The following is a 23,861-nucleotide window of genomic DNA, read 5'->3' on the forward strand; positions in this document are numbered from 1 at the left end:
ACGGCAAAAATTGTTTTTTTGAAGGGAAATGTCTTATTTCTATATCATGTTCATTTTAAAGTCAAGAATTACCTCAGAGAAAATAAATACATGTGCAGTGGTAAGGGCTGTTGGCTAACAACTGTAGGTACAGGTTCGAGTCACCTTGCATATAAAAATATATACTAGAAAAAAAAAAGTTGGCCATCATTTAGTGTTACAATTGGACATTCGTGTAGTGGTGCGTGCAGGTGTTTTTAATTTCTAACTCCTGAAGGATGATTTAGGGCCTATTCAAATTTAAATCCTTCACCAAAGGATGAAGGATCGCAAAAATGGAGCCTATCAGATCACTTGATAAAGGAGGTGCAGAAAAATTATCGACAGATTATTCCTTTTGGAAAAAAAGAGGTATAGAAAAAAAAATGGAGAATATGATATTGAGGGAAAAGGAGGTATAGGAAAATGATGGAGAGAAAGTAATATTAAGGGGAAAGGAGGTATAGGAAAATGATGGAGAGAATGTTTTTGGGAAAAGGAGGCATAGAAAAATGATCTATACCATCTTTTTCCCAAAATATATTCTTTCCTTTTTTAAGAAACTTCCTTGGCCGTTCAGGTAGATATTCCTGAGTTTATGTTGTGCCGAAAACACACACACCTCTAGTCATTTTTAGGTAGCCTCCTTCTCTCTGAAATCCTCAGGTACACAGAAGGGACCACAGCGATTGGACTCACACTCTTTACACCTGGATATTTTATTAGTACACATACTATAAAACAGTATTAAAGGAGCCAGAGAACAACAATATTTCCATTTCTAGAAGTCGAACAGTACAATATAAATACAAAATAACACGCACAGAATGGTCCGTTGACAGGCTACACTTACGATAGAAAACAAAGAATAACAGGAGATATAAATCGAGGAAATCAAAATCCGCAACGTTATGCAAAAATAATCTGCTATGTTCAACAACTAGAGAGCGAAAGGTAACATATAGTTGAAACACACCAGAAACATTCAACTAGTGCAAAAAGCCTCTAACAAACATACATAAATCGTCTTAAACTACACATTATACCTAATATATATTATATGTATATTTATATTTATAATATATATATAAATATATTCATATAAATAACCCCTTTAATTTGGCATGTATTTTTCGCAAAATAATTTAAACCTCCTAACAGACAAAGAGTGGCACATCTGAAAGCAATGGAATAACATTTTAAAAGCACTTCATTATTTTTCTTCACTAGATATGTGGTGAACACATTAAAGTGTGGTTGGTGGGGGAGGGGGGAATAAAGTAAATATAAAGAGAAAGAAAAGAAAAAAACGTAGTAGCAATATATAAAATAACCCGCTGTCTTTCCCAGTACCCATTGGAACCCTTCTACCCCCATGCCCTGTAACGACAGATCTGTTCAACACATTTTGGTCAAAAAGTAAAAGTAAAGTACATGGTACATTCCAGAATTTACAGTACAATGGTATCTTTGCCTAATCCCCTTTGTTGTGCTACAGCAGAATTAAACGCCAGAATAAAAATCTAAAATAACTTCTATCCCCTTCGAACCGTACATCTTTATCATCATCATCATTATGACAAACCACGATGAACTTGGAATCCTGGCGAACCGTACAGTACCACACATTTTATTATCATGGCAAAACCTTCGCAACTGACGGCCGACGTCCACGATCGTCACCATGGCAACGGTGTTGTTTCGTCGACGCTGTTTCCCTGGCGCAGTGCCGTGCCTCTTTGACTACTGCCTGGCAAAAGTTCTTCAAAAACCTACACCAACCGATAAAATACAAAAAAAAAAAAAAAAAAAAAACGACCACAGCCAGAAGCAACGTTTGTCGTTCACAGTCGGAAAAACATTGTCGCTGGCGTGTTCCGGAAAAAGGGGGCGTAGATGCGGGGTGGTGTCGGTTGCCATGGCGGCGGTACAATGTCATGGTCACGCTGTCGCCCGCTGTTCTTTGCAGCGGTTCCAAACAACGCTGGAGTTGGTGAATCCGGACCCTGAGTGAAAACCTCAAAACAAGTCACCCCTCGGTGCGCTCCGCTTAACCTTAACTTCTTAGAGGAAATCCCCAACGTTAGCGTTTTGAAGAGGGCGATAGCGAATGGAACAATAGAAAAAGAATAACAGTAAAATTATGCGTAGCTATACAGAAATATCTTGCAGTGTAGTGACTAGGTGATACTAAGGCTTTCCCGCTCCGCAATACAGTGATTCTCTTTGTTTACATTCTTATTAAATTACAGAAAACAAACTTACAGTAGTAGGCCAGTACATGTTCCCCCTCCCCATATGGGTGAAGCCGGCCTACACCACATCAAAAAGTGCCCAGGACAGAACCGGTGTGTTAGCATACAGAATATTTCACTTCTTTATAGTTTGTGCCGACTTGAAATTAAAACGCTATACATATTATTTTCTTTCTTTCCACGTCAGCCTGTAGAACTGTGTTGCAGTTGTTTTTTGTGTTTATCGGGCACCGATTAAAAAAGAAGACAGAAGATAAACCAAAACGTGAACTGATATCTGTTACATCCCACAAGAAAGCAATCCTGTTTGTGCCCTGTGCGCGTGTGTGTTTGTGTGTGTGTTAGCTTGTGTGTGTGTGTGTGTGTGAGTACAGGTTGAAGTGCATGGTTGGTTCTGTGTCCACCACTAGCAGCAGGTTGTGTTCTGGACCAAGACAGTAAAAAAAACGAGTACCATAGAGCCTAAACTGGTCAAAAGGGACAAGCATGTGTGTGTGTGTGTGTGTGTGTGTGTGTGTGCGTGTGTCTCTTTGGATCTCACATACTATGTATTCAGTCTTTGATTTCAGCGACTGAACACACCATATGCCGATCCAAAGAACACCAGCAGTGCGGCTCGAAGATATTAAAGGGTGGCTCCACGTCTAGCAAAACACCTCACGGGACACTAGACTCCGTACGCAGCCATCGAAACGCTATCGCTCAAGGCCGGATACCCGTCAGCCAATCAGACGCAAGCTGTTGCGTCCTGGAGGCTCGGTTGGTTTATTCTCCAAAGCTACTGGGTGGCTCTTCAGATTGGGGCGGGGCCAAACAGCTGGATAATGAAGGGGGGGGGGGGTGGCGTTGTGTTTCGATATGTGCGACTGCGATGAACACAGGGCCGCGAGATTTACTGTTGTTTTGTGTGTATCTCGTGACGTGTACGTTTGCTACTTCAAGGACGGTGGCCGCTAGCTGTCTGGTTTATGGCACAGAAATACGAAGAGGTGTGATGGGTGGAGGACGCATGCATCTGCGTGTGCATCTGTGTTTGTGTGTTTGTGTTTGTGTGTGTGTGTGTGTGTGTTTGTGTGTGTGTCTCTCGCTTTCTCTTTCTCTCGCTCTCTCTCTCTCTCTCTCTCTCTCTCAAGTGTCTCTTAGTCTTGGACGCTCACACCACTGTTGCTGGTCGGCGATGGTCCATCTCCTCCTCCAACTTCACCATCTGCTGCATGTCCTTGGCCTGGTGGAGACGGGCAAACACACCGTTACACACACACACACACACACGCGCGCACGCGCACACACTGTTTTGCCTTGATTTCCCTGTCACATTGTACACATGACACATTCACACACAAGCATGGAGAAGCGAATCGATTTTTCAGTTTAGGTGTTTACATTTCTGCGCCCATTTGAAATCGTGGCAGATCCCTTTCACAACCCTGGTGCAAATTTTGACAATGTTCTGATATTTCAAACAGAGACGTCACCCTCCTAGGAATGCTTTAAGGATTGACCGGTTCTTAAGACCCCAGGTCAATGGCTGACATTGTCTTTGACGGGATTGTAAATCAGCCATGATTCTTGTTGAATTTCCAATGTTCCCTGGCGTTGGCGTGTTCTGAAACATCGTTGACGTCCATTATGTTCCCAACGAGCTGCCATAGCTGTATCTTGGTTCAGCTGACACAAGTTGGTGCATACAAACTGCCCTGGCTCCTCCAATGGGGGCCCACAAATTCAACAAATCCACAAGTTTTGATTCAGTGTTTACACAAATGCTCACAGACTAACAGACTGAGGCGGGCATTTTGAATTCTCTGCGAAGATGGTGGCTTTGTTTTGTTCTTGTGAGGGCGACTATCGGAGGAAAAGACCTAGCCAGGGCAGTTCATATGCGCTTACCTGGGATTGAGAAAAAAGATACAGCTGTGGGAGCTGCTAAACGACTAGTTTGGAATGTAATGGATGTCAATGGCTCGCCAACTACCCGATTTCAGAATGCACAAAAATCGTAGCGGATTTACATCACACCTTAGAAAACCTGCCAAATAGTTTAACAGTGAACCTATCCCCGCTAAGCTATCCCGATTGCTAATGAACAGACATGAGCGAGAGGGACAGCGTGTATTTTTGGCCACTTGTAGCATCCCCTGTTAGTGGCAGAAGCTAACAGCAGAGGCTTTCTCTGCTTAGTAGCGGCCTCTGAGTCACGCAGTCCAATGACTCTGCGCAGCAGAAGAAGCCCACAAAGGGGAATAAAAATATTATGAATATATATTTTTGAATGCAAATATATTCATGAAGGTGAAATAATGTCCTGTTATCTTATTAAAAAGGCCCCTAATACTAAAATCATATCAATTATCTCCTTGAGTTTAAGTCTTATAGCTAGGGTGGGCAATTTGGAGGAACTAGCCAGAGTTAGCTATATTTAAAAAAATATCCAATCAAAAGTTAATACAACCCACCTCAAAGCCATTACTCCAAAACCTGTGAATAGCCTATTGGAACACTCTGCTCATGTGCAATGAGTGAGCACAGGTATCCAGGTACGTAGGTAGACAGACATGTAGGTAGGCCCTCCAATCATTTTTATTCGGTCCGAATGAAATGATTGGGTTGACTCATTACAGGCATGTAACAGCCACAGATACCGACTCTCTTTCGCGATTTTGTCAGTGCATTTGATTAAATTATTGTTATCGACATGTGAAGAGAATTTCAACAAATATGACCAAAGATACTTTCTAAATAAATTGCCCAGCCTAGCTTTAATGTGCTATCCACTTCTTGCTATGCATAGTTGCATAGTTTCAAACAAACCATTTAGCAGATTAGGACCATTACAACACAATATTCATATTTCATATTCATGCATTCGTCATGTCATTCATATCTATGACTAACCCTTACCCTAATCCAGATTGTAATACAATCTTGTGTAAGAAAATACAAATGATATCACAACAAAACAAAAGGGATGGCGTAAAAACAATAGAGAAACAAATTCATGTTACTAATCACATAAGTTAAAGAAGGATTGTTATATATTTATATTGTCGTTGATGTGTTTTTAACCACTAAAAAACATGCTATTGACCGCAAGTTTAGTCTTGTAGTTTTGTCGTAAACCTCTCCTTTCTCATTGGGTTTAGAAGGAACTAAATTATACAGAGTAGCTTGCTAGTTTCCTAAAGTTGTACTTTTGACAGTCTAAATTAGTCTGCGAGCTAAAAAGGTCACAGCTTTATCATCGGAAACGATAATAAATATTAATCATCGCTAAGAATTATTAACACTAAAAGCAGAGAAACCAGTTAAGCGCTCAAAGAGGCTTAACCTACGCTAGCTGACATTACCATTGCATTCACAAATAGGATTATTTAAAGATGCAAGCATAAACTAGCATCTTTGCTATAGAGTAGTGACTACACTGAAAATAACTGTGGATGTTTTGTGATGTGCGTGTGAGTACGGCAATGGGGAGCAGGAGAAGGAGTGATGTGTGAGTGTTGCGTGGCATGGAGATTCCTACCTTGACACTGTTTGTTTGCATGGTGTGATTTCAAAAGCTGTTGTCGAGGGAAGCAAATCATAGCAAAAGACAAATGAATGTGTGCACACGCGTGGCAGACACACATACGCAAAGACAGGCATGAGATGACAATGTGAAATGCAACAAAAGAGGAGTCATGTGTCTTACACTGGGTCCATGCCCCTGGAAATAAACACCGGAATGGACTATTTTCATGTCCACCCCTGTCAACAATGTATTACGATCACTGCTACATTTCCATTTCGAATTCAGTGCATTTAGCAGAGACTTTTATCCAAAGCGACTTACAATAAGTCCATTTTTCAGAAGAAATAACAACATCACTGTATCTCTGGCGGATAAGATGCCACACCATGCTAAGTACTATTTTTAAGCGCTAGGGCGTACAACATACAATAAGAGCGTACATTAAGCGCCAGGACGTACAACATACAATAAGTGCGTAAGAGGGGGGTTTTGAGGAGAGCAAGGGAGGAGGCTATGAATTCCAGGTGAACTCGGAAGTCACTGTTATGAATATTGAACAAGTGTATAGATAATCCATCTATACACAAGTAAAAAACCAACCAAGAAAACCCTCCAGACATGGATTTAAATCACAGTCTGAGATCTAAGACCTGCAGTCTTCTGTCCTCCCCTTCGAAACCAAAGAGGGAGATGGCACGATACGATATCTCATGTAACGCAGCGCGGGCCGCGTTTAGCTGTGCTCTCCGCTATAGGGTGTGCCGGCTGCCCTGGTTGTCCTTGCGTCTCGGTTCCTTACCTGCTCGTTGAACTTGTCCAGTTTGTCCACCTGTTCCCTCTGGTTCTTCTCCAGCTGTTCCATCTCCTTCTGCTGCTTCATGGCCAGCTGTTGGAGATGAGGTCCACAGGGGGGGCAGGCCGTGGAAGAGGTTAGACGACTCGGAACAAAACTATAGCACGTGGACGCAAAGCTGGCTGTGTCATCGTTATTGCCTTACTTTAGTGAGCCTCAAAACCATCTTGAATGCCTGACATTGTTTGAATGCATCCGTAATGTTGTTAAACAAGTATTTAGCTGTTATTAAGATATATCTTAATTGGCAAGATGTTTGCCAGAAGATACAATAGTTCTACCCTACGCATACAGACTGTAATTTTGGTGTGTATGGTGTGACTTGGTGTTGATTCAGCCTCATACATGCAGTAACATTCATAATATCAATTCAGAAGCACAATCAGATTATCCACATGTAGCTCAGCGCTACAAGGTGTGTCTAGGTTGAGCTAACATTCCCTTTATATGCAGAAACAGGTCATGGCGATTTGAAAGGGCAATCACCATGTAAAAGCAACATAATACATAAAAACATTACAATTATATGTTATATATTTTTTGAATGTTCACAAAATATTATAAAATATGAATTATTTTAATATTAAATATCATGTATTATTTAACATCAAATGATATACACACAAAATATATGCAAAAAAATAAAAACACCCCAATAAACAACGAGTAACAAACCCTTTTTCTCTCATCCAGGAACTTCTTTGTGTTGCTGCTGTTCAGCTCCCTCACTCTCCTGAAGGAAAGCAGAGGCAACGTGAAAGCGTTGGCATCAAATTCAATCCAACTGAATTGAATTCAGCACCATAGACAGAGAGAGAGAGACTGGTTAGAGAGAGAGAGAGGGGCCAACCTTTCTCTCTCGGCTTTGTTTTTGATGCTCTTGTCCTGGCTGATGGCTTTACTGTTCTCCATCGACATCTTGGCCTGGTTGGCTCTCATCTCTTTGCTCTGCCTGTGACCGGGATGTAAAACACTGACTTAAGTCAACGCGCTCACAAACACTTCTCAAAGCGTCTACTTTGAAATACTTCTTAATCAGGTTAGAAAACATTTCTGTATGCCGTTGCTTTTAATACAAAAGAATACATTTTTATCTTTGTTTTTATTCATCTTTATTGGACTTAATGATTTGTAATATTTTAGAGTTTGTGGTTAACACCCGGCCCCGTTATGTCAATGTCCGAGTGTAGGAGTTAGTAGTAGTTTGTACTTTAGTTAAAACGATCAATATGCAGTCTCCCCCCCTGCACATACACAAGCCCTTTTACCTAAAGTTTCGCCGCGACCCCATACACACTGAGGTTTGGAATCACACTCTCTCACTCTCTCACTCCCCCGCCCACCCCACCGACACACACACCGACACACACACACACCTTCACCTAAAGCTTTTGCTGCGACCCTATATGCATCAAGGTCTATCTCCCCCCCCCCCCCACTCTCTCAACCCCCCTGCCCACCCCAAGGACACACCCACCTTCAACTAAACTTTGCTGCGGCCCTATATGCATCAAGGTCTATCTCCCCCCCCCCCCCCCCACACACACACACACACACCTTCACCTAAACTTTGGTGCGGCCCTATATGCATCAAGGTCTACCCCCCCCCGTACCGTTCGTGGACGACCTTGAGCTGTGCGGACTGCTGCTCTTGCACGGTGGCCAGCAGCTTCTTCAGGTTGTCACACTGCTGGCCCACGTGGCCGTCCCTCATCTCCTGGGCCTCGCTGCTGTGGCCGCTGGTCAGCTCCGACCACTCCTTGGTGTGCTGCGCCGTGATGTCCTTCACCTGCACGCACACCCGCGTGCCCGCGCACGCACACACACACACATATGGACACACAGAGTCAAGCACACGCACACACACGTGGACACAGACACACACAGACATGCAAACGTACACGTGCACACACACACACACACACACGCACAAACACACGTGGACACACAGACCCATACACACACACACGCACGTACACACACCAGACACAAACACACACACGAGGAAAGACAGACCCATACACACACACACACACACACACACATTGATTGACACATACACACACACAGACCCATACACACACACACACACACACACACACACACACACACACACACACACACAGAGGTTAGTCTCTCTGCAGTCATTTCAAACTCTGCCATCACGGCAGGCTGGCCAGTTCACGCATGAGGCGTTGGCATTAGCGTTAGCATTAGCATCACCTTAGCTTTGTGGTCAGTAGTTAGCGTCTGGACCTTATCCTCCGTCTCCTTCTTCAGCTCCTGGCAGTTGTTTTCCCTGTTCAGACATGAGTCATACTATGAGTCATGATAACCAACATTGGAATAATGGTCTAATATTCCATGTACTTTATTTTGGGCTGTTATATTCCATGTACTTTATTTTGGGCTGTTCTATTCCATGTACTTTATGTTGGGCTGTTATATTCCGTCTACTTTATATTGGGCTGTTATATTCCATGTACTTTATATTGGGCTGTTATATTCCATGTACTTTATATTGGGCTGTTATATTCCATGTACTTTATGTTGGGCTGTTATATTCCATGTACTTTATTTTGGGCTGTTATATTCCATGTACTTTATATTTGGCTGTTCTATTCCATGTACTTTATTTTGGGCTGTTATATTCCATGTACTTTATGTTGGTCTGTTATATTCCATGTACTTTATGTTGGTCTGTTATATTCCATGTAATTTATATTGGGCTGTTCTATTCCATGTACTTTATTATGGGCTGTTATATTCCATGTACTTTATGTTGGTCTGTTCTATTCCATGTACTTTATGTTGGGCTGTGATATTCCATGTACTTTATGTTGGGCTGTGATATTCCATGTACTTTATGTTGGGCTGTTATATTCCATGTACTTTATGTTGGGCTGTGATATTCCATGTACTGTATGATGGGTGGTTAAATTCGGCGGAACATGTTATTGTCAGTTACCCTCGTTTCTTGATGGCTTTGTCCAGGAGTTTCTCCAGCGTCGTCTTGTCCTTCTCGTGTTGGGATACCATTTTGTCCACCTGGGTGCAGTGGGACTTCTGCATGACGTTCTGATCCTAAGGTACACATCAATCACAGTTAATCAGGCATTTAAACATAATCTAATTGTTTATTCACGGACGAGCGAGTACAATAGAAGGAAATCACAGCACGGGCAAGTCTGTTGGGAATACTAATACTACTACTTTTTGACATGCTATCTTACCTACATATCATACATATCATTATATAGAAGATATATGAGTCAACAAAACTGAAGACTTTTATGTTTGCTTTAGCTTTCTGCTAAATCTTAAATACATTGCATGAAAAGTGCTATATAAATAAAGTTGCCTTGCCTTCCCTACATATCATAGATATTATTATATAGAAGAGTAATTATTATTGTAGTCTGCATTAGCAATTAAGAGTAATAAGACTATAGCCTGAAGCTGTGTGTCTTCCGGGTCATTCCAGCCACCCACCTTCACATGTTTCTTCTTTAAAGAGCTGAGCTCCTTCTGTTGTTTCTTCATCAGCTTCACATACGTCTGCACACACAGAAAACAGAAAACACTGAAACCAACTAATAAAATGTATAGTCCCAGATAATACTCTGGACTATATAGCTGTTTCATAGAGATTCACAACCTAGAAATACAGGCTTAGGCTGAGTTGTTTGAAAAGCATTCATAGCAGAGTTCCACACTAGTTCCACCCAAACTAGTGGCCTGCTTCTGGCCACTGGTTTATTGTGGGAATGCCATTGGCCATTTAGTAGCAAGTGGCAAGAAGTAATCATAATTCTGAAATATTTACTATTTACTTTTCCCAATCAACAACATATAAAAGATAACAACATATGATATATATATATATATATTGTGTATATGTGTATATACACGGTATGTATATATAAAGTAGAAGTAAATGAACTTAAAACTAATACAACGACATTGCATCACTATGGTTACTGGTCTAAATTCTAGGCTGACGCTACACCCACCTTCATCTGTTTCAAGTCGTCGATGCTAACGTTAGGCACAAGGGCAGCTGTATCTGGAAGAGATGAAAGATAAAACAAAGGTTGGCCCGTCGTTTGAAGTAAGAGTTTGCTTTGCAAAGACTACACACAGGTATGCAATGTCGTGACCAGGATGAATGTGTGTGTTTGCGTACATGCGGGTGTGTGTGTCTGTGTTTGTATGCGTGTGTGTGTGTCTTCCACTCTTGGCCTCTGGCGTGTTGTTCTGTGTGTGTGTGTGTGTGTGTGTTCCTATATATGTGTGTGTGTACCTCCCTAGGCCTTTGGCTTGTTGTTCTGTGTGTGTGTGTGTGTGTGTGTGTGTTCCTATATGTGTGTCTGTACCTCCCTAGGCCTTTTGCTTGTTGTTCTGTGTGTGTGTGTGTGTGTGTGTGTGTGTGTGTGTGTGTTCCTAAGGGTGTGTTACTTTCTTTGCCTCTGAAGTTTTGCTCTGTGAGTGGGTTTGTTTGTTTGTTTTTGTGTGTATGTGTGTGTGGTCACCTGTGTGTAGGTGTGTGTAACTCTAACCTCAGACGTGTTGCTCTGTGTGTGTGTGTGTGTGTTGGGGTCCATATATGTTTGTGTACCATCTCTTCACTCTTGGCCTCTGGCGTGTTCTGTGTGTGTGCGTGTGTTTGTGTGTTCTTATGTGTGTGTGTACCTTTCTAGGCCTCTGGTGTATTGTTCTGTGTGTGTGTCTGTGTTTATATGTGTGTGTGTGTTCATAGTTGTGTATGTGCTTGTGTTTGTGTGTCTGTGTACCTCTTCTCACCTTGGCCATGTTGTTCTGTGTGTCTGGAGTTTATATGTGTGTGTGTTTGTGAGTATGTGTGTGTGAGTATATGTGTGTTCGTATGTGTGTGTGTGTGTGTTCGTATGTGTGTGTGTGTGTGTGTGTGTATGTGTGTGTTCGTATGTGTGTGTGTGTTCGTATGTGTTTGTATGTGTGTGTGTTCGTATGTGTGTGTGTGTTCGTATGTGTGTGTGTGTGTTCGTATGTGTGTGTGTGTGTGTGTGTGTGTGTGTGTGTGTGTTTGTGAGTATGTGTGTGTGAGTATATGTGTGTTCGTATGTGTGTATGTGTGTGTTCGTATGTGTGTGTGTGTGTGTGTGTGTGTGTATGTGTGTGTTCGTATGTGTGTGTGTGTTCGTATGTGTTTGTATGTGTGTGTGTTCGTATGTGTGTGTGTGTTCGTATGTGTGTGTGTGTGTTCGTATGTGTGTGTGTGTGTGTGTGTGTGTGCACCTCTCCGGGCCTCAGCCGTGTTGTTCTGCGTGGCGGTGGAGGTCTGGGCCATGTCGGAGCTGGCCTGGGGGCTGACGCTGGTCTTCACCGTGTCCCCCTTGCCCTTCCCCTTCTTGTCGTTCTTGGAGCTCCCGCTGGGCACGTCCGCGATGTCGTTCTGTAGCCACACAGGAACACGGTCGCCCCCCCCGTCAAGACACGTGGGTTACGGTTCGTGTAACCCTTCTTTGTGGGGATTAACACTTTGCTAGCACCTATTTAATTCAACCTAGAATGAATCCTGGCTGGTACCACTACCACTTGATCACGTTACGTTTCTGTTACTTATTTCTGCTACTTATTTTTACCTATCTATTTATTTGATATTGTTTTGTTGTTGCTATGTAGTAGTTGAGGTACCAAGCATAATAATTGTACTGTTATACATTTGAATTTAGAACAAATGCAGCACCAAATCAGCCCCACTTTGGTGCTAATCCAACCGAAGGATGCTCGTTGCGATAGCCAACATTAAAAGCTTTTAAAATTCTATGAAGACATACTGAAGGTACCAATAATACGTAGGTAAATGTAAGAAAGTAAAAGTAAAAATAGCAACAAAGAAAAAGTATGAACATGATATTAGAAAGATGCATTACGCAGATGAAGACGACGAGGAAACAAACAACAGAATGTTGCGCTGTTCCAGTTCTATGAATCATCTGGAGGGATGATCGCAGCGTTGGACTCTCTCTTGTGTGTGTGTGTTTGTGTGTGTGTGTGTATGTGAACATGTTTGTGTGTGTATGTGCGTGTGTACATACGTGCGTGCATGTATGTGTGCGCGTGCGTGTATGTGTGTGTGTGTGTGTGCGCGTGCGTGCGTGTGTGTATGTGTGTGCGTGCGTGCGTGCGTGTGAGTGCGTGCATGCGTGTGTGTGTCCCCATACCGTGTCAATGCCCAGGGCCTTCATCTGGTCCGCTCTCTTCTCTGCGATGGTCAGGAACTTCTTTGGGTCCGACAGGGCGTCCACGATAGCTGAGGTGGCAGAGGGCACATCGGGCTCAGGGTTAACCAGGTATCTGCAGCGCTTAGGGAGAGTCTGACAGAGCTTTGGGTTTCATGTTCAAACAATAAGTGAGAGCAGAACTACTGCGGAAAGATTCAGTCCAAACAGCAGCAGAAGACTGTAGCTAGAATCATGAAATGGTGGATGGCTTTCCTTGGATACATGTCACATCTAACACATTTGAAAACACACACACACACAAGGGTGCGCGCACACACACGCACACACAACCACACACACACAAATGCACACGTGAGCACAAACACACGCACACACAACCACACACGCACAAATGCACAAATACAAGCTTACACACACACACACACACACACACACACACAACACACACACAAACGCAGACAGACAATCACACACTTAGATATTCATATTGAAGATTACATGTTGGATGTCTTTAAAAACACATTACACTTTGTATGGCTACGGCAATGTGTGTATGTGTGTGTGTGTGTATGTGTGTGTGTGTGTGTGTGTGGGTGTGTGTTTGCTCACACACACACACAGAACACAGTGCTGGTGGGCTCTGGTAATGACTGTTTGCACTGTGGCCCTTGGCTGTGTTTAACGACAGCGGCCCAGCGCCTCCCTCTTCCCCCTCCATGCCCCTGCCTCTGTCTGCCTGTCTGTCTGTCTGTCTGTCTGCCTGTCTTCACCCCGTCGGCCGCCATCATCATTTGCTCCGTGCCATTACTCTAAATGTGCACACCGGCGGCTAGGAGGTCCTCGCCACGGGACGGGGGAGGGGTGGGAGACGGGGGAGAGAGGGTGTATGAATAGGAATAAAGACGATGTAAAGAGGAGGGCCTGGAGAGGGAGCCCTGAGGTTCTCCTCGTGTTGTTTGAGGATCCCTGAAGGCGGGGCCAGGCCACGACACGCCGAGCGCTACGTCACACGGCCTGCTTGGGGGTCTGGTGGTGTATGTTGTGCGCTCGACAGATGTGTGAGAGAGTGACACAATGGTAACGGTAGAGGATAGGATGGAGGATGGAAGAAAGTTGGCTTATGGCCGCTGAGGTAGACCTGGTCTACCTAAAAAGAGGCACACACACACATGCGCGATTGCATGTACACTCGCACAAACACACGCATGCGCTTTTGCGATCGCACACACGCATGTATGCACACACACACACACACAAACACAAATGCACACACTTCACTTTACTTCTTTCATCATACGGAACACTATCATCACCATCATCATCATCACCTCCAAAATCGTGGTCCTCATCATCATCATTACTGTCCTCCTCATCACCATCCTCATTATCATCATTATCTCATCATCAGTATCATCATCATCATCTTCGTCCTCCTCATCACCATCATCACGATCATCTTCCTCCTCCTCATCACCATCGTCACAATCATCATCATCTTTCTCCTCCTCATCATCCCAATCATCATCATCATCATATTCACCATCCTCATCATCTTCCTCCTCCTCATCACCATCATCACTATCATCATCATCATCATCATCCTCACTGATCTCCTCACCACCACCACCACCATCCCCATCTCACTCTTGCTCTCTCTCTCGCTCTTCCTCTCTCTCTCCCTCTCTCTCTCTCACTCTTGCTCTCTCTCTCTCACTCTTGCTCTCTCTCTCTCTCTCTCGTCCCCTCTCTCTCTCTCTCTCCCTCCCCCCCCCCCTCCCCTCTCTCTCTCTCTCATCCCCTCTCTCTCTCTCTCTCCCTCTCTCTCTCTCTCTCCCCCCTCTCTCTCCCCCTTACCCCCGAAGCCGTCGGGCACGTAGGTGCGGAGGATGATCTGGCAGAAGATGGTGGGCAGGGAGAGCGGCTTGTTGCCCTCGTTCCTCAGGGAGATGTGGCGGTAGCCCGCCTGCAGCCCGTCCAGGGGCAGGATGCGCTGGCCAATCAGCTTGTTGTTGTCGTCGTAGACGGCGAAGCGCAGCACCGCCAGGTCGGGCAGGATCACCTGTGGGGTGAAGGGGGGGGAGGGGAGATATTAGAGAGAAAGATGGGGTTGTGTGCGGGGAGGGTGGGGGGAGAACGAGAGTGGAGGAGAGGGATGCAGGGAGGCAGAGAGTGGAAGGGAGAAAAAGAGAGAGGGAGAGACAGAGAGTTATAGACAGAAAGAGAGCAAGGTAGGAGAAGAAAGAGAGAGGAGTTTGAAGAGCGAGGGAGGAAGAAAGATTGGGGAAGAGAGGGAAAAGGGAAGCCGTAAAGAGTGAGAGGAAAAGTGAGAGCGTTAGAGAGAACAAGGATCGATGGAAAGGTTAGAAGAAAAGGTGAGGTGAGAGAAAGGTGAGTGAAATAGTGTGCCATAAAAGACAGAGGGAAGGTAGGAGAATAGAGTGGAAGGAACAAAAAAACGTTTCAATGTCAGCCATCAGCCTCACAGCAGGGAATTGTGGGTAATTTGAATCCGCTCATTTCAGCGCCATAAAGCTGAATTATAGCAGCTTCCCGGTCGGCGCGGTTTTAGAACGGAATAAAAAAGGTTTTATCATCCGTCCTTTCTTAGAGAAGAGAAGACGAACGGAGTCGTCGGGAGGAAGGTCGGAAAAAGAAAGTCGGCGGGGGGGGGACACGATCTGGTGGGACACGATCTGGGGGGACACGACCTGGGGGGACGCAATCTGGGGGACGTGATCTGTGGGGATGTGATCTGGGAGGACACGACCTGGGGGGACGCAATCTGGGGGACGTGATTTGTGGGGATGTGATCTGGGAGGACACGACCTGGGGGGACGCAATCTGGGGGACGTGATCTGTGGGGATGTGATCTGGGAGGACACGACCTGGGGGGACGCAATCTGGGGGACGTGATCTGTGGGGATGTGATCTGGGGGGACACGACCTGGGAGAGACGTGACCTGGGGGACGTGATCTGGGGGGATGGGATCTGGGGGGACACGGTCTGGGGGGAACGCGATCTAGGGGCCCTCGATCTATGGGGGGATGCGAACTGGAGGGACACGATCTGAGGACGCACACAGAAAGACGCCATGCACAGCAGGGGCTGATAAAAGCCACACTCACACCCACCTGTCTCACTAGTGACAAGGCCATCGCCAAACCCTAACGCACATCCACGCCACGCATCTCTGCTCTCTCTGCACGCTAGCTTTAGGGGTGTAGGTTGTGTGTGTTTCTGTGTGTGGGTGTGTGTGTATTTGTTTGTATATTGCGGGTGAGTATACATATATGTATGTACACTATGTACTTGTATGTGTGTGTGTCATTGTGTGTATATGTTTGTGTGTGTGTGCTGTGTGTGTGTGTGCGGTGTGTGTTTGTATTTGCGAGTGTGTGTGCATTTGCATGCACCTTGCTTCCATGCCAGTGTGTGCTGTGTGTGTTTGTATGTCGTATGCACATTGCATACATTGCAAGTGGGAATGTGTGTGTGTTTGCACATACTTTTGCATCCGTGCCCCGCGTGTGTATGTGAGTGTGTGTGTGTGTGTGTATGTGTGTGTGTCTGCAAAGAAGCGAACAGTGAGTGTTGGCCTTGAAGTGTAGAGAGTAGATAAGCGAGGAGAGGAGAGGAAAGGAGAGAGGAGCAGAGCTGGTGATTAATACCTCAGGAGGAGGAGCAGAGGTGGGAGATAAGGTGTGTGTGTGTGTGTGTGTGTGGGGGGGGGGGGGGGGGGCTAGTCTCCCTCCACATGCGACGAGGCGACTTGTGCGAAAGACAGCTGGGTACGTTGCAGGCAGCTGAGCGCATTCGACGCATGCATGTCTTAACCGCGTGACAGCTCATGTGTGTGGGAAACAGAGGTAGAGCGAGATAGGGCAAGTGAGAGAGAGATGGAGAGGGAGAGAGATAGAGGGAGAGAGGAGACAGAGAGAAACAGAGAGAGAAAGAGAGAGAGGATGAGGGAACGAGAGAGAGAGCGCGAGCAGGAGCGTGAGAGCGAGAGAGAGACCCCTTTGTGATGGTCCAACTTGATAAAGCTGCGCCGTGTTAGAGATGTTTGTACGCATTGTGATTACGTTGGGAGAGAAATAGAAAGAGAGAGAGAGAGAGAGAGAGAGAGAGAGAGAGAGGGAGAGAGAGAGAGAGAGAGGGAGAGAGGGAGAGTGTGTGTGTGTGTGTGCTTCCGCGTATGTGTGTGTGTGTGTGTCTTTGAGTGTGCGTTTGCATGTGTCTATGTGTGTGTGTGTGTTTGTGTCCCTATGTGTCTACCTTGTGGGCTTGCGTGCGTTTGTGTGTGTGTTTGCATGCAACTGTGTGTGTGCGTGCGTGCGTGCGTGCGTGCGTGTGTGTGTGAGAGCAGAGCAGCACTGCGGCAGGCTGTGATTGATGGTGTGTTTTAGGAGCTCGAGTCACAGTCATGGCTGAGAGACTCCTCGTTCTGCTGAGAACAGCACGCACGCGCACACACACACACACACACACACACACACACACACACACACATCCACAGCACAACCACGCACACACACACAAGTACACACACGTACACACACACACACATACAGACACACACACGTAGCACAACCACGCACACACTCAAGTACACACACAAGTACACACATGCAAACACACACACACACATAGACTCTCTCTACTTCCCACCTTTTCTCTGTACCTGTACAGAGACAAAAAACACATTTGCATGCTCACACGCGCCTACACACAGCTATACTCTCACTCAATCTCTCTCTCTCTGTCTCTCTCACTCAATCTCTCTCTCTCTGTATCTCTCCAAAGCCAGGATGAGGCTATACAACAATTAGTTCTTCTTCTTTCTCATTCTTTCATAATGGTCACCATGTCAGATTAGCCCGCCGTTGCATCATACATCTTTGCCCTGACCAGGGTTTGAGACACGTTTGACCGCTTCACACTCCGTTGTCACGACCTGGCATCGGGTTCACCCGGGCTCGGGAGCAGGGGTCAACACTGAGCTCATCAATGTCGACATCGTAGGAGTGGTCAGCAACACGACAGTCAAAAACTCAAACCCTGCGGTCTAAAGCGTCAGTGGTAGCGCATCCCAGACGCCACAACGCAAGCTTTTGACCATGTAAGGTGTGACTTAGGTAATCCGATCTAAAGTCCAGACGTTTCATAACCGCGTCGGCAATTCCGGACATTTTTGGAAATCATGTTGGAATCGGGCTGAATTCGTATAGTTGAATTCTGAGGCTGGAATTACAATTTCAACTCCTTCCTCCTTTCTCTGCCTCTTATCCAAGCACTCATCCATGATAAATTCTCTCTCTCTCTCTCTCCCTCTCTCTCTATCCCTCTAGCTCTCCCTCTCTCTCACTCTCAATCTCTCTCTCTCTCTCTCTCTCTCTCTCTATACCTCTCTCTCCCTCTCTCTCGCTCTCAATCTCTCTCTCTCTCTCTCACTCTCAATCTCTCTCTCTCTCTCTCTCTCTCTCTCTCTCTCTCTCTCTCTCCTTCCATCTCCATAAGAACAACGTCTGCTCTTTCAGAGCAGACAGGCAACCAGATGCCTATCCTCGCTTTACTTTGCCCTTAAATCCAGCAATAATTAAAGCTCCCCATGTGACCCTGCCCGCGCCCCGGTCGACGCCCCCGTCCGGGCCTACCTTGCGGAAGACGAAGGGCTCCTCATTGTAGAAGGGGTTCAGGCCGTTGTTCATCACCATGCGCGTGCGGAACTCCTTGCGGATGGTGTCAGTGGGAAGGCCATACATGTCCACCTCCACGTACGTCCCGATCTTCTTGTCCGACAGGAACTGGCCTGAAAACACCTGGAGGAGGAGATGAGGAGGAGAGGGGGGAGAGGAGAGGAGAGAGGAGGAGAGGAGGAGAGAGGAGAGAGGAGGAGGAGAGGGGAGAGAGGAGGAGAGAGGAGGAGAGAGGAGGAGGAGGAGAGGGGAGAGAGGAGGAGAGAGGAGGAGGAGAGAGGAGAGGAGGGGGGAGGAGAGGATAGGAGAGAGGAGGAGAGAGGAGGAGGAGAGGGGAGAGGAGGTGAGGAGGAGGAGAGAGGAGGGAGGAGGAGGAGAGAGGAGGAGAGAGGAGGAGGAGAGGAGGAGGAGGAGAGGGGAGAGAGGAGAGGAGAGAGGAGGGGAGAGGAGGAGGAGAGAGGAGGAGAGGAGGAGGAGGAGAGGGGAGAGAGGAGGAGGAGAGGAGGAGGAGAGGGGAGAGAGGAGAGGAGAGAGGAGGAGAGGAGGAGGAGGAGAGGGGAGAGAGGAGGAGGAGAGGGGAGAGAGGAGGAGAGAGGAGAGGAGAGAGGATGAGGAGAGGGGAGAGAGGAGAGGAGAGAGGAGGAGAGGAGGAAGAGGAGAGGGGAGAGAGGAGGAGAGAGGAGGAGGGGAGGAGGAGGAGAGGGGAGAGAGGAGGAGAGAGGAGAAGGAGAGTAGGAGGGGAGAGGAGGAGAGGAGAGAGGAGGAGGGGAGAGGAGAGAGGAGGTGAGGAGGAGGAGAGGAGGAGAGAGGAGGGAGGAGGAGGAGAGAAGAGGAGGAGAGAGGAGAGGAGCGAGGAGGGTGGAGGGGAGAGGAGGGAGGAGGAGAGGAGGAGGGGAGAGGGGGAGAGGAGAGAGGAGGAAAGAGGAGGAGGGGAGAGGGGGAGAGGAGAAGAGGGGATGTGAGGAGGGAAAGAGGACGAGAGGAGTGGGGGTTGAGATGAGACGAGGAGGGAAAGGGAAGAAGCGGAGAATAGCTTTAATAATTACAGCTTTTCTTATACAAAATAATTGATGCAATGACTGAGAACCACTAGCCTACCCTGCCCAGCTCTAGCTGTATCAAGCTGTTACTACTGAGTGTTGTGTGACGGCGGGCTGTGAGCTGATGGGGGTCCTCACCTGGACGCTGCAGTGGGCCGCGATCACCCCGTCCACCGGGGTCTCCGAGAAGGGGTCGAACATCCTGTCGGACCGCCGCATGAAGTCAGGCTTCTGCAGGTACCTGGAAGACATGTAGCGCACGGTCGTAATCATGGCCCTGCACACACAAGCACCCTACACACACACACACACGCACATGGTCATTATCATGGTCCTACACACACACACACACACACATGGTCATTATCATGGTCCTACACACACACACGGTAATACTCCTGGTCCTACACACATACAGACACACACACAAACACACACACACACATACACACACACATAATGTCATCCTCACGGTCCCACACCATCATACACAACCACAAACACACACACAGGTTTGACTCACAATCCATTTCAATGAACTAAGGTTCTTTAGCCACGAGCCGCTGTTAAATGAACTAATGTCAGCAAAAAAAGAAAAGTAAAAAAAACATCCGGCTCACCTCAGCAGTGAGAAAACACCCGTGTGTGTGTGTGTGTGTGTGTGTTTGTGCATTTCTGTGTGTGTACATACATGTCCACGGGGAGTCACTTGTGTGTGTGGGTGTGTGTATCAAGGGGGTTGATTAGGAGTCAATTATGGTGGCATTAGTGATGATGATGTGTGTGTGTGTGTGTGTGTGTGTGTTTGTGTGTGAGACAGTGATAATCACCTCCCTCCTCTGTACCTCTGGAGAGGGAGGGAGAGGGGGAGGGAGGGAGGGAGGGAGGGGGGGGGGTGTGCCTTGCTCACCCGCAGGAGCCGTTGTACTCAAACTTTCCCTGGTTCAACTGCATGGCCAGATCTGGGAAAGAGAGACAGAGCGAGAGAGAGAGCGAGAGAGAGATCGAGAGAGAGAGTGAGAGAGAGGGCGAGAGAGAGAGTGAGAGAGAGCGAGGGAGAGAGCGAGAGAGTCACAATGAGATATGTTAAGTAACACAGTGATAATAAGCACCCATGCTGGGCGAGCTGCACCTCGATCTCGACAAAAAACAACAGTAATAAAACAAGAATGTTTGGATCTGAGATGCAGACGGATAAAGAGACAGAGTCAGGGAGAGAGACTCATGGAGTCAGGGAGAGAGACTCAGAGAGTCAGGGAGAGAGACTCAGAGAGTCAGGGAGAGAGACTCAGGGAGTCAGGGAGAGAGACTCAGAGAGTCAGGGAGAGAGACTCAGAGAGTCAGGGAGAGAGACTCAGAGAGTCAGGTCGAGAGACTCAGAGAGTCAGGGAGAGAGACTCAGAGAGTCAGATAGAGAGACTCAGAGAGTCAGGGAGAGAGACTCAGAGAGTCAGGGAGAGAGACTCAGAGAGTCAGGGAGAGAGACTCAGAGTCAGATAGAGAGACTCAGAGAGTCAGGAAGAGAGAGGCAAGGAATAAGAAAGAGAGACACATGCATATATTTTTCATCTCTACCTCTTATTCCGTTCAGCCCTCCACACAAACACACACACACACACACACCCGCATACACACACACACACACACACGCACACGCACACGCACGCACACACACACACACACACACAGCCTCTGGCAATACAACAGCAGCTGCTTCAAACAGGGTTTTCTCATTTCCATGTGTGAGTGTGTTTGTGTGCGTTTGTGTGGTGCACAGCTGAATTCTGAGGTCATCACTCCATATCATCAGTTTATACATGTTGATTTTGTATGTATAATATATATTAAATGAAATTTACATATACACAGACACATCTCTGGTGTGTGTGTGTGTGTGGGTGTGTGTGTGCGTAAATACAGTACGTGTATGTCCATGTGTGCGTGTGTGTGTGTGTGTGTTTACCTGTCTGTGCACAGCATGTGTGTGTGTGTTTGTGTGTGTGTGTGGGGTCAGAAGTCGCCGGCTGCGGTACCTGGGGTCTGGAAGTTGAGCGAGACCATCTGACAGCCGGCGTTCCAGAAGATCTGAGGCATGTAGTTACTGGAGTCCACGCGGCCGCCTTTAGGGTAGATCCGGCTCATCTGACGCTTGTTGTAGCTGGGGCCACGCTCAGGAAACACACACACACACACACATGTAGATGGAGAAGACCCTATGGGTGTGTGCGTGTGTGTGTGTGCATTTGTGCGTGAGTGTGACTGTTTCGTTAAAAAATGTGTTCACAAGTGTGTGTAGTTTCTTTAAAAATATGTTTGTAAAATTCTGTTTTTTGTTTGAATATGCGCTTGGATATCACCGCATGCATGCCTGTGTGTGTGTGTCTGTGTGTGTGTGCCTGTGTGTGTGTATGTGTGTGTTGGGAATTCTTAATGGAATGTTTAGTTCAGGTATGGGTTTACAAGTGTGTTTGTTTGTTTGAATACGCGCTTGGATGTATGTGTGTTTGTGTGTGTGTGTTTGTTTGTGTGTGTCGATTTACATGCCTAATTATGTCTTTGTAGGTCTGAACGTTTGTGTGTTTGGTCCATGTCCTTGTATGTGTGTCCGTGTGTGTGTGCATGTATGTGTTCAAACGAGTGTGAATGTGCACTCACATGTATTTTAAGTTGCGTATGATTATGTGTCTGTGTGATTGTGCGTGCGTGTGTGCGTTCACATGTGTGTGTGTGTGTGTAGAGATGTGAGGATGTGTGTATGTGCATCAAATATGCCGCAGGACTATTTTTAGTGTGGAACAGCTTGGGTCCAGCAATCCCATTGGAGAGTTTACAAAAGTGGGTGTATGTTTGTGTATATATGTGTGTGTGTGTGTGTGTGTGTGTGTGTGTGTGTGTGTGTGTGTGTGTGTGCGTGTGTGAAGTATAAGGCCATCGAGTCCAAAGGCACATTAGCCTCTAGAGCCCCAGAGTTCTCTTTCCACTGAAGGAGAGTAGAAACAAAATGGCGGATTAACTCGACTTGTGTCACTCCAGTCCAATCTGGGTGACCTAAAACGCACCCAGTCGACGAGTTTAGAGTCACACGGTGAAACTGCAGGATTTACAGTGTCCTGAATACATTAACTCGTAATATTGGTGTCAGTAGCTTCAGTGGAAATGAAACTGAAATCTTTCCAAAGCGGCCATTTTGAAGGATACTTGACAAACTCAATGGCGTTGGTCTTCAGGTAACCCAGGCCGACGGACTCGTTGAAGGAGGACATGTTGTGGTGGATGTTCCTCTCTGAACCCAAGACACAAAAGGACCATGAATCATAATCCAGACAAATGGACTGTAATACATAAGACATGAACAACAACACACGGTCAGCTGAAAGTAACAATTCTTCTTCAATTTTTCAAAATTGCGGAAATATCTCAATAAAGACCGTAATACCTACTACGCATCTAACGTAACCAGAACACGTTTTAAGAAGAAAAACAGCAAAAAAGAATCACAAAGTTGCAATGTCGGAACAGGCCGGACCCAACCACAACAGTTTCTTGAAATACACAACTAATGTAATTCCACAAAAAAAAGAAAAAAACGGAAAGTCGCCATTTTGTTCGGAACCCTAAAAGGCGTACCCTCGGCCGAGTCGAAGCTCTGGAACTTGACGGGCTGTGCGTAGTTGACCATGGCGGAGAGGTAAGGGTGGATGTTAGTCGTGGCTCCTACATATGTGTACTGTGCTATCAGAGCCTCCTCAGAGTCCTCTGCTGCTTCTCCAGCCTGATCACCACATGGAGAATAGACATAGGGAAGGAGAGAGTATAATAGAATCACGCACAGAGTGGAGACAGAGGAGAAGGGGGGGGGGCAGAGAGGAGTGGGATGACGCACGCGGAACAGAGTGGAGGAGAACAGAAAGGGAGATTAAAAGAATATATTAGAATGACGGGAAAGAGAAATATATACGACGTGGAGGAACAGACAGAAAGAAACGAAGTGGTGTGAAAGGAAAAAGAGTACAGTAGAATTAAATAGAGAACAGTAGCACAGGGCATGGAATTAGATAGGACAGGGCAATAGAAACAGAGTAGATCTCGACTGTCCAACCAAGATCGAAGGGCAGAGTGAACAAATGATGCAGTACCAAGTTAACATAAAGGAAAGACTTTGCATGCAAAACATCATGTTGCTCTGCATTTAAACATACAGGCATGCTTACTGTCTGTCTATCCGTACATATACTGCATAGGAATCAATGATATGACTTG

General features: G+C 46.3%; 1 protein-coding gene across 1 annotated transcript in view; it reads right to left on the reverse strand.

Annotated features, from left to right (window-relative positions):
* Positions 1–771: 771 nt before the first annotated feature.
* The window catches only part of plcb4b (phospholipase C, beta 4b), a 79,534-nt gene continuing 56,444 nt past the window's right edge, over positions 772–23,861 (reverse strand). The window contains exons 22-40 of the mRNA XM_079753141.1: positions 23,229–23,373; positions 22,800–22,884; positions 21,635–21,759; positions 20,512–20,563; positions 19,740–19,842; positions 18,520–18,684; positions 14,719–14,923; positions 12,844–12,932; positions 11,915–12,071; positions 10,651–10,703; positions 10,130–10,195; positions 9,606–9,721; positions 8,861–8,936; positions 8,251–8,426; positions 7,488–7,589; positions 7,313–7,370; positions 6,584–6,670; positions 5,797–5,833; positions 772–3,498 (exon numbers count right to left, since the gene is read on the reverse strand). Coding sequence (XP_079609267.1) covers positions 3,413–3,498; positions 5,797–5,833; positions 6,584–6,670; positions 7,313–7,370; positions 7,488–7,589; positions 8,251–8,426; positions 8,861–8,936; positions 9,606–9,721; positions 10,130–10,195; positions 10,651–10,703; positions 11,915–12,071; positions 12,844–12,932; positions 14,719–14,923; positions 18,520–18,684; positions 19,740–19,842; positions 20,512–20,563; positions 21,635–21,759; positions 22,800–22,884; positions 23,229–23,373 — 1,983 coding nt within the window. The 3' untranslated portion in view covers positions 772–3,412. The remainder of the gene's footprint in view (positions 3,499–5,796; positions 5,834–6,583; positions 6,671–7,312; positions 7,371–7,487; positions 7,590–8,250; positions 8,427–8,860; positions 8,937–9,605; positions 9,722–10,129; positions 10,196–10,650; positions 10,704–11,914; positions 12,072–12,843; positions 12,933–14,718; positions 14,924–18,519; positions 18,685–19,739; positions 19,843–20,511; positions 20,564–21,634; positions 21,760–22,799; positions 22,885–23,228; positions 23,374–23,861) is intronic.

This window comes from Pollachius pollachius, assembly GCF_949987615.1.
Source record: "Pollachius pollachius genome assembly, chromosome: 16".
NCBI classification, from domain to species: domain Eukaryota; kingdom Metazoa; phylum Chordata; class Actinopteri; order Gadiformes; family Gadidae; genus Pollachius; species Pollachius pollachius.